The following is an 11,110-nucleotide window of genomic DNA, read 5'->3' as shown; positions in this document are numbered from 1 at the left end:
AATAAGGCTGTGAAGCCCCCTGACCCTGGACACCACAGGACCCTGAAAAGATAATGGTCCCACAAGAGCCCAGAGAGAGAACGCTGTGATGAGTTAGTAAATGTTTCGTATGATATTGGGAAAATGACAGAGGATAAGCCGGGAGCTTTGCTTTCATGTACTAAGGGGGAAAATGAACATGTCATTTTCTTCCAGATTCTTCCCCAACACTAGCTCCAAAGACTTCAATTCCTGAGTTGTTATTTAGAACAGCCAGGGAAGCCCATACAAATGTCCAATTTCTTCAAGCACTGCTGTGAACAGCAGAATAGTTGGAGCTTGAAGCAAAACCACTGATGAACCAGAGAATCAGAGATGAGGGGTATGGTAAATAGACGTGGTTTTTAATCCACTGTACAAATTGGCCATTACAAACTGCCGGGGCGCAAGAGGAAAACTGGATGAGGCCCTCAAAATTCTGCAAAGGAACAGGTTTAGCTAAAATGAGGGTAGTAATCACCCACTGCCCTCTCATTTGCTTAGTAATAATCACTGTTTCCCTAATTTGCCTCTTACACTGGAGTCAAGCATAGGTGCTGGTTATACTGTAAAGATTCTCAGCCTTTTAGGCACAGCTGTCAGTTACAAAGATACTTGTCTTTTCTGTAGATAATATCACTTTTGAAATCCTAAAGGGAGTTTCTAAGATTCCTTCTAGACTTGCATTCCAGTGGATTGGCTGATCTGCCCGGACAGCAGTCTATACCAAGAAACCGACTCAGACTCAGCTCGAATTATGACCCCAGGATCCTAAACAACACAAGATGATATCCACAGCCCTATAATTTTGCCCCCACACTTACCAAATTAGCAAATCTAATTACCCTAGTCTCCTGCCTGTCAAACTATCTTTAAAGCCCTATCTCTGCAATTGCTGAGAGGTGAACTTGAAAAGTCCTTCCCATCTCACCTCTTAGCACAATGTGGAACAAACTCTCTGCGTACACTCTGCTGTCTCTGGGTACTGCTTTTCTCTTAGGCAGCGGGCAGGCAGCCAGAGGGCCTCAATCTGCTGTTTTGTAAACCCCACTCTCTTTGGCCCCCTCCACCTTCCCAGAAGGTCCCGTGAGCTCTAGGAGGTCCCCGGAGCCCCGCCCTATGAGGGCGGGTTCTGCGCCTGCGCGCTCAGCCGGCGACCTGGGCTAGTGTACCCTGGCGCCCTCGGCACTCTCCACAGTTGCACAGACGCTCCACGCTTCCACAGACTTTCTGCCACACCGTGCAGCACGGGAGTCTTGCTGGCCTGTTCTCTACGCAGGTGTCCCGCGCGCTCCGCTCAGCCATGTCGTCCCACAACCGCGTGGCGCTGGTGACCGGGGCCAACAAGGGCATCGGCTTGGCCATCGTGCGGGACCTGTGCCGCCAGTTCTTGGGAGATGTGGTGCTCACCGCGCGGGACGCGGCGCGGGGCCAGGCGGCCGTGCAGCAGCTGCAGGCCGAGGGCCTGAGCCCGCGCTTCCATCAGCTGGACATCGACAACCTTCAGAGCATCCGCGCCCTGCGCGACTTCCTACGCACGGAGTACGGGGGCCTCGACGTGCTGGTCAACAACGCGGGCATCGCCTTTAAGAGTAAGAGGGTGTCGTGCTCAGAGGGGAGTTGGCGTCCTGGTTGGATGCAGTGGTCACAGAAATTCTTTGACCCCTTTCCTCCCACACCTAGAGGGTCCAGAACGGACTCCCGGGATCAGGGGGAGGGCAGGAGACCTGCCAGGAGAGCCAGAGTTCTCAGAAGGGGAAGGGTCCTCCAGCCAAAGGGAACTTGGCGATTTCCCTGGCTCAGACTCCTGGAGGGCTTGTCCGGGATTTCTAAAGCTTTTCTAAGACTTTAGGAAGCTAGGTGAAGTTTTAATGATTTTGAAATCTACAAAAAATTCCACAAAATGGACACACTAAGATCTGGTATGTGCATCCTTCACCCGCCCTCCCCAGTGCTGCCGTCAGTCAGAAATACTGGGTGGAACGTTATCAAACCAGGAGATTGACCTGGGTGATATACTGTGACTGGGCCACCCAGACTCCAGTGGCCCAATCCACCAGAATGCTGAGATACTGTTTATTTGGGGGGGGGGGGGGGGTGTTTTTATCATTCTGTGGAATTTCACCCCATAGCTACTGCTTTTTAACTCTGTTCTTTTTATCCCTTAAAAGTGGCTGACCCCACGCCCTTCCATGTTCAAGCGGAAGTGACCATGAAGACAAACTTTTTTGGCACCCGAGACGTCTGCACAGAGTTACTGCCTCTAATAAAACCACAAGGTGAGTGATAGGAGCAGCACCCCTCATCTTCACCCCTGCCTGGCTCTCCCTGCAGGCCCTGCTTCTCCCCACCCTGCAGGTGCACCCAGCTTCTCACTTTGTCCCCACCCTGCCCTGTGCTGTTTTGCTGCAGGACTTGGTGGTCACTTCCGTAGGGGCCTTTGGTGCTCTGTCCCTCTCGTCCTGCCTCACTTGGCTCCTTCTTATCTCAGGTCTCAGCCCAAATGTGTCCTCTCACAGGCTCTTTCTTGGCTCCGTGGCCCTCACACGCGGCCCTTCAGTAGGATCTCATCCTGCCCCTTCTCTGCTCTCTCACAGTCATCTTATTCGGGCTGGTGGAGCCTCCACTACCACCAGTTCAGCTTCCAAGATGGGCCACCTGCCTAGAACATATCCTTTTATCTTGCATATAAAAGAGATATTTCCAGAAGGTGCTCACACTTCTCCCTGAACCATCAGCCACTTACAGCACCATCCACCCTCCAGAGTCCTGCAGGTCGTTCCCAGCCGCCTTATCTTCATTTACCAGGTCCCAGGTGTTGTGCTCATGGACTTTATCCTGAACCTACCTAATGCCAGCTTTATAGCAGCCCTCAGCTGCCCTCCTGGACACCCTCAGACCCTCCTATGGGGCCTCCTGTCCTAGTTCTTTTCCTTTCCCAGCATCCTGTGTGCTCAATCCCCTCCCCAAAATCCTTAGGAGCAAAGTCCAACACCCTGGCCTGGTGTATAGAGATGTGTATAATCTGCCACCTGCCAACTCCACACTCATTCTAAGTTCCCTTCAACATGCTCAGTGTTCTGGACATGACTGTCCTATGTCTTTGGTTATAAACTACTAGAGTGCTTCCAAGTAATGGCACAGAGGATGAACTCCAAAATAAATGCACAGTTGGGTTGGCACCTATAGCTCAGCAGCTAGGGTGCCGGCCACATACACTGGGACTAGCGGGTTCAAACCCAGCCCCATTGTTGTTTGGCCTGCCAAACAACAATGACAACTACAACAAAAAAATAGCCAGGCATTGTGGTGGGCATCTGTAGTCCCAGCTATTCAGGAGGCCTAGGCAACGGAATCGCTTAAGCATAAGATTTTGAGGTTGCTATGAGCTGTGACTCCATAGCACTCTACCAAAGGCAACATAGTGAGATTCTATCTCAAAAAAAAAAAAAAAATGCACAGTTTTTAATACTAGAAGCCAGTTTTCTTCATTTAAATAGATTCACAGTGTACAAGAGATTTTTGGTACATAGCTGAATTTTATAGGGGAGAAGTATAGGCTTTTAATGTGCTTCTACCTGAATAGTATCCATTGGACCCAATAAGTTATTTTTCATTGGCACTCCCCGTTCTTCTCCTTCTGACTCTCTAGTGTCCATTATCACTCTGTGTGCACACATGCCCATTGCTCACTCGCCCTTCTCTGTGAACACATACAGCATGTGGTTCTTTCTTCCTGGGCTACTTCACTTAGAATAATGGCCCCCAGTTATATCCAAGTGGCTGCAGAAGACCTTTGATTCCTTTTGATGGAGGAGAAGTATTCCATGGTGTATGTCTCTACCGTATATTCTTTTATCTCATCATCACTCGCTGGGCACTGAGGTTGGTTCCATATCTTTGCAGTTGGGAACTAAAGCAGCCATGTTTAGGAAGTTACATGGCCTAGAGTTGAGAACTTCCATAGACTCTCCACCCCTGTCTTGTTCCCTCATCTTTCTTCCTGTAATGTTGTCCTGCTTCTAAGACTGATTCACTGGAAGGTCAAAGGCCAGATTTTTTGAATGTCACCTCACTGCTCAGCCAAAATTTAAAGGCAGGAATGGAGTTTATCATGCAATTACCACACCTTCTATATGTAGGCCTCTTACAATTCATCCTGGCATTTGTCTCTCATGAATTCTGGTTCAGAAACCCAGCAAATGCGGCAGTCACCATTCTTGTGTGTACTGTTCTACCTAATGATTTGTGGTGTATTTCAGGCAGAGTGGTGAATGTGTCTAGCATGATGAGTGTCAGGGCCCTTAAAAGCTGCAGCCCAGAGCTCCAGAAGAAGTTCCGCAGTGAGACCATCACAGAGGAGGAGCTGGTGGGGCTCATGAACAAGTTTGTGGAAGACACCAAGAAGGGTGTGCACGAGAAAGAGGGCTGGCCCAACTCTGCATATGGAGTGACAAAGATTGGCGTCACCGTCCTGTCCAGGATCCACGCCAGGAAGCTCAGTGAGCAGAGGAAAGGAGACCGAATCCTCCTGAACGCCTGCTGCCCAGGCTGGGTTAGAACCGACATGGCAGGACCCCAGGCCACCAAAAGTCCAGAAGAAGGGGCAGAGACCCCCGTGTACTTGGCCCTTTTGACCCCAGATGCTGAGGGGCCTCATGGACAGTTTGTTTCAGAGAAGAAAGTTCAGCAGTGGTGAGCTCCATCCATGGGCCCCATTTAGTACCCTGTCTCGATTTAACCCAAAGTTGATTTACAATGTGAAAATTATACTTATCCCTCCAAAAAAGAAAAAAAACCAAAATATCCCAAACAGTTGCTCACTAATATTCTACTAATTGAGTATGTCACTCACCCAGTTGACTAATTCTATGAAGTTTTTGTGATTGGTTTTTTTGATGTAGAGGGAAGAAAACATGCAATTACTGAAAATTATGACTAAATGTTAATAGGTAAATAAATGGTTCTTTATATATGTTCATTTGTACAGATTATTTACATGCTGATCCAGTTCCTTGTCAAATGTGCATAGTCAACCTAAACGTTAGGTCAAGATAACAAACAGTTTCCATAAGGGGTCAACAAGCCCAGAAAGTGAAGGGCCAGGAGGAGCTTTGTGAGCCACACAGTATTTCCACTGCTCAGATCTGTCAGTGGTAACAAGAAAGCAGACAACGTGTAAACCACGTGTATAGTGGGATGTGGCCCTGGGGCTGTAAGGAGACGTGGACAGCACAACCAAGGGAAGGGCAGCCAAGGTCATCAGGGGAAACAACCACTGGCAACGTGGGAACCACGAGTGGGCAACTGCATGAAACACTGAGGTGAAAGACCGAGGTGGGAGAACTGCTGAGTCTCCTGGGTGGACTGATTTATGGAAGGACGAAGTGGCATGAACAGCATTCACATCTTCCAGTAAAATACACACAGAGAGAGGAGCAGATAAGTCAGGTGTGACCGTGTTCACAAGTGTTGAGACCTCGTGGAAGTATGGGTGTCTGTGTTTTTCAACTTTTCTCCTTGTTGAAAGTTTTCAAAACCTGGGGGAGTAACTAGGGGCCCTGCCCCCTTAGCTCAAGAACTCAGACAACATTATCCGTCTTGCTGTGTCTCAGTTTCCTCACCTGTAAAGGGGATGACAGGACGGTGTATATTGAGATGAAGTGTTTTACTGTTCCTGGGGCTGACCATTCGGTTGTGAGGGGCTGTACCCCTTCAAGTGTTGAAACAGCACCTGCCATCATGAGATCCCAGACATGGGCCTGACTGGTCTCCTCCCAGGTGGTGATAAGGGGCACATGTTCCCTCCCCCACACCCAGCCGGGAAGGGGGGACAGGAAGTGCCCAGGACAGTCTCTCCTCCCACACACACCAGGCGCTGCAGGAGCTCCCCACCCCCCACCCCCCTGATTTCTCACAATTCTCCAGTGTTTTTCATGCTTAGAGAAATGAAAATTGATCTGCCCTTAATACAAGGAAGGTGGCCTTACTTTAAAGTGAGGTTTCTTTATAGTTTCAGCTCTTCAATAGAGCTGTTTGTTTCCTCCTCAGCATTGTGTTTTTGTAAACAGGCACCAGAAGAACAACATGTCCAGGTCAAGACAGTGCTATCTAAGGGCTAGTTTGGAAATGTATACTTGAATTTCAAAGATATTTTTCATTTAGTACCTTAAAAATAACATGAGGCTTTAGGAGATGAATAGCAGGATTCTAAATTCCAGAACCCGGTTCCCTCTGCAGGGGGAGGGGCCCACGGGGGCTCCTGCTGCATGGCTAAGCCTAACTCCTGCTGGAGGAGGGGAACTGGTGCTAAAATGAAATGTTCAGAAAAAGGCAAAAAAGGATGGCTGTCAGATATAAAAGTAATCTCGTCTTAAAAACGTATTTCATTCATATATGAATATGTAGAGGTAGATGTTGCAAAGGAAACTGAAGCAAAGGAAAAGCTAAAAGGGCACAGATTTATACGGGGAAAAAAGAAATGTTGAGCTGGACTGCATACGTAAACAAAACCTGTGTTTCCGCAGGGGCGAGGGGGGAGAAGCCAGTTAAAGCAGCGCTACACAGCACAGCATTTGCATCCCTTTCGATTACCTAAAATGTGGAAAGAGCTGCAAAATATCCTAAAGCGTGAACAGGGCCACAGCCCAGGACTACAACTCTTCCCCTGCAAACCCCATCAGTGTGCATAGGAGCCTGGCAACTCACCAACCCACATGCTCCACCTCCGAGCCCCGAGCTCCGCCTGCACCAGCAGCTGGACAGCTCTGGGGGTGGGGGAGGAAGCTGACTGTGCTCTTTTATGTTACAGTCTCCATTCCAAAGGGACTACACATTCTGTTATGCAATGCTGCCTTTTTCTCTAATAAATTCACTTTCATACTCTGCAGAAGGGCTATTCTTTCCTCACATCTCCCAGGCTAGTCACTCTCAACGGTGACCTCAAATATGTTACCCTTCAAAGAGAAAGTAGATGCTTTCAGGGAAGAGCTATTCAACACACCAGCAATAGACCTACACTACTGCCTCCCCCATTGTTACAGAGAAGAAGGGTGCTCCCTCCCCGGCCACACCCCCACCTGAGTCCTGGGTCCATCCAGGGTCACCTTCTCCAGCATTTTGTTTTTTTTTAGAGACAGAGTCACATTGCCCTCTGTAGAATGCTGTGGCATCACAGCTCACAGCAACCTCAAACTCTTAGGCTTAGGAGATTCTCTTGCCTCAGCCTCCTGAGGAGCTGGGACTACAGGCGCTTACCACAGTGCTCACCCATTTTTTTTCTGTTGCAGTTTGGCCAGGGCTGGGTTTGAACCCGCCACCCTCAGTATATGAGTCTGGCATCCTACTCCCTGAGCCACAGGCACCACCGGCATTTTTTTTTTCAGACAGTCTCACCATGTCCCTGTGGAGTCACAGCTCACAGCAACCTCAAACTCTTGGGCTTAAGCAATTCTCTTACCCCAGCCTCCCAAGTAGCTGGGATGACAGGCCACCACCACAATGCCTGGCTGTTTTGTTGTTGTTGTTGTTGTAGTGGTCATTGTTGTTTAGCTGGTCGGAGCTGCACTTGAACCTGCCAGCCCTGGTTTATATAGCTGGCACCCTAACCACCTTCTCCAGCATTTTGTTCTTACAATTATTCCCTTTCTCTCCTTCACCAAATCTTGCCTCTGAGACTACCATTACTCGAAAACACCCTTTAATATATTTCTGCCAGCCTTTAAAACTAAGGAGTCAAGTCATGCCAAGTGTGTTCTCTTAGTGCCATGGAATTAAGTTAGCAATCAATAGCAGAAAGATAGCTAGAAAATCCCCAAATATTAGGAAATGTAAAAAATACTTCTAAATATCTTTGCCCAAATGATAGCAAAAGTAAATAAGAAAATGTTTTGAACCAAATGAAACTGAAAACACAACAGTACCAATGTTTGTAGGATGCTAAAGTAATAGCCCTCAGGTTCCTAGGAGCAATTGTTCCTGAGTGAGATGACAGCATCTGGAACACAGCTAGATAGGCTGGACCAGCCCCAAGCCCTGATAAGTGGTGTCCTGACAGTACACTGTAAATAATAAAAGAATAAGAAAAGCATATTACAGCCAGGGGCAGTAACTCACACCTGTAATCCTAGCACTCTGGGAGGCCAAAGAGAGAAGATCCCTTGAGCTCAGGAATTTGAGACCAGCCTGAGTAAGAGCAAGACCCCATCTCTACTAAAAATAGAAAAATTAGCTGGGCATTGATGTGAACGCCTGTAGGCCCAGCTACTTGGGAGGATGAGGCAGGAGAATCACTTGAACCTAGGAGTTTGAGGTTGCTGTGAGCTGGGCTAATGCGACAGGACTCTAGCCTGGGCAACGGAGTGAGACTGTCTCCAAAAAAGGGGGAGGAGAAATATTAGGAATAACCTCCTGTCAGTGGAATTAACAACTTACATAAAATGTAACAAATTTGGGGGAAAACACTAAGCTCACTGAAGGAGAAATATAAAACTTGAACAATCTATGTCCTTGAAGTTTCAAATGATCTCTAGGAAAAAAAGAAAGAATTATCAGTTAGGGCAGGGAGGGAACACAGAAGGTGCACACCATCCTGACTATAAAGTTTTATTTTGTTGATGAAGAAAGTGAACTCAGGATGACAGGGCACAGGGAGCTTGGACAGCCCTGCTTGGGAAAAGCTGAGTCACGATGAGATGGCAGCTCTCAAAGCCACTAATCAAGTACACTGAGATCAAACACACTCGCTTCGGTTCACAGTGCGGAAGTTGGGTGGGGAGTCTAATTGGCCACCCCAACCTTGACACACCTTTGAAAATTTCTTTTCAGGTGAGCTTGGTTTCATGGGTACACATCTCATGGAAAGATCGAAACAGTTTACTTATTAACTATGACTTTGGACATAGAAGAAGAAAAGAAAAGAAAAACATTGACACTTCTAGCAAACACAGGGGTTGTGTTCCACACAAAACATTATAATAAATTGCTTATCACACAGTAAGAGCTTCATAAACATTCCCTGTGTATGGGGCACCTGGAATCACACAGAGAGATGCAGCCTGACTATACCTGTAAGTCTGGTCACAGAACATCTTTTCCTCTAAGTCTTTCTCTGCAGCATCTCTTAAGCAAGAAAGGGGATTTATGTCCCAGGATTTATTTCACAGGCAGTTTCTGTGTCCATACAATTACTTTGGATCTTAGGACAAAGCAAACATCCATACTTTGCAGTGGATGATGAGCATGCTCAAGAAAATCACCCAGCACTTCTTTCCTCCTTTGGGGGTTCTCCCCAAATAGTTTTAGCTCAACTGCCATGAATCACAAGCCCCTACTGACCTATCACCATCCAGTTTTATTTTGAGAAATCATACCTTGCAACCCTGCACAGCACTGCAGGGCTCAGCCTGGATCACAGAGGGATATGTCATGTCGGCCCGGTCTGGTGGCTCACACCTTGCAATCCTAGCACTTGGGAGGCTGAAGCAGGAGAATAGCTTGAGGCCAGGAGTTCCAGACCAGTTTGGGCAAAAGCAAGACCACATCTCTTCAAAAAAATCATAAGAAAAAAACATCTGAGGGTGGTGGTACACTCCTGCTGTCCCAGCTACTCGGGAGGTTGAGGCAGGAGGACCACTGGAGCCCAGGAATTTGAGTGAGCTATGATGATGCCACTGCACTCTACCTGGGGCATCCGAGCAAGACCCTGTCTCCAAAACACAGAGGTGTGTATCTTGGCAGGACCCAACTGGAAGCTTAGGAAGAGCATAGACCCAGGGGTTGAAGCATTTGAAAACCTCGGGTATGCAGCTGTCCCACAGAAGGGGGCACAGAGGCCTTTTTTTAGGGAGGGGGAGGGATTGCAGCACTGGATTACAGAACGTCTGCCCTGAAGCCCTCGCCTGGCCATACAGCCCTGTAGGTAGCCACGTGGTACCTCCAGTCTGGGGAATTTAGAATTAGGGACCCTGTGTAGTTAGGTTTCAATACGGTCCTGAATGTGCATGAGGTGTTAGTGGAAGGCAAATAGAACCAGGCATCTTGGCTATAGAAACAGTAGTCAATCTGGTAGAGCTACATGGAGCTCCAAGAAGGAAAGGAATTGTTTACAAAACAAGGCCAGATCCGTGTCTTACATTTGCTGGGTGACATTTGGAAATCAAAGTATAGAGAGGTCAGGAGATGCACCTATGAAGTACAATTTTATTTACTTTTTTTTTTTGGCCAGAGCTGGGTTGAACCTACCACCACCTCTGGTATATGGGGCCAGCACCCTACTCCTTAAGCCGCAGGCGTCGCCCTTTTTACTTTTTTTTTTTTTTATTAAATTATAACTTTGTGCATTGATGCATTTGTGGGGTTCAGGGTACTGCTTCGATACACAGTGTGAAATGCTTACATTGAACTAAGTAACACATCCATCACAATTATACTCATTTCTTAATAGTTTTGAAATGTACCATTGCATCATGCACATTAGGTGAGGTCCCCCCAAATACCCTCCATCCTCCCATATGAAGTACAATTTTAGCACCACAAGGTACATTACTTAGGACCTGGCCTACCCCAGGAAGGTAGATCCCTCACACAATAAGCCATTCGGAACTGCCCAGGCCTGATAGTATAAGATAATTAAAGGAGATTTGGAGTCACGTTAGCTGTTGCAGAAACTCCGTCCCTAATTTTTAGTAATGGCCACTCTTCTGTTTCTTCAGCTTAGTTTTCAGTGTCAGAGCAGCCATGCATGGCAACTGTAGTGGACTGAATCATGGCTGCCAAGGATCTATCCCAGTGTCAGAATCTGCGAACATTTTCATGGGAGAATAAGGTTTTTGCAAATGTAAATGAAGTTAAGGATTTTGAGATGAAATCATCTTGGATTATCTGGATGGGCGCTAAATCCAATGACAAGGGTTCTTATAAGAGACACAGAGAGACAAGGCACCACGTTGAGACAGGTGGATGGGGATGAGGTGGCTGGCTATAAGCCAAGGGAGCCTGCAGACAGCGGAAGTGTGAAGATGCAAGGAAAGATTCCTCTCGAGGCTTCTCGGGGACATGGACATGCTGCTCATCAAGTCTGGGATCATTTGTC

At 47.5% G+C, this 11,110-nt stretch overlaps 1 protein-coding gene across 1 annotated transcript; it reads left to right on the top strand.

Moving 5' to 3' along the window:
* The first annotated feature begins 1,038 nt into the window (after nucleotides 1-1,038).
* Nucleotides 1,039-4,993, top strand: LOC100966702 (carbonyl reductase [NADPH] 1). The gene is made up of 3 exons (XM_003797044.3): nucleotides 1,039-1,610; nucleotides 2,190-2,297; nucleotides 4,281-4,993. Exons 1-3 carry the CDS (start codon nucleotides 1,322-1,324, stop codon nucleotides 4,715-4,717), a joined length of 834 nt encoding a protein of 277 aa, XP_003797092.1. The 5' UTR covers nucleotides 1,039-1,321; the 3' UTR covers nucleotides 4,718-4,993.
* Nucleotides 4,994-11,110: the final 6,117 nt, after the last annotated feature.

This window comes from Otolemur garnettii, unplaced genomic scaffold (assembly GCF_000181295.1).
Source record: "Otolemur garnettii isolate 467f Iridium unplaced genomic scaffold, OtoGar3 scaffold00111, whole genome shotgun sequence".
NCBI lineage: Eukaryota > Metazoa > Chordata > Mammalia > Primates > Galagidae > Otolemur > Otolemur garnettii.
Note: the sequence above shows the minus strand (reverse complement) of the source record. Positions and strands in the feature narration are given on the sequence as shown.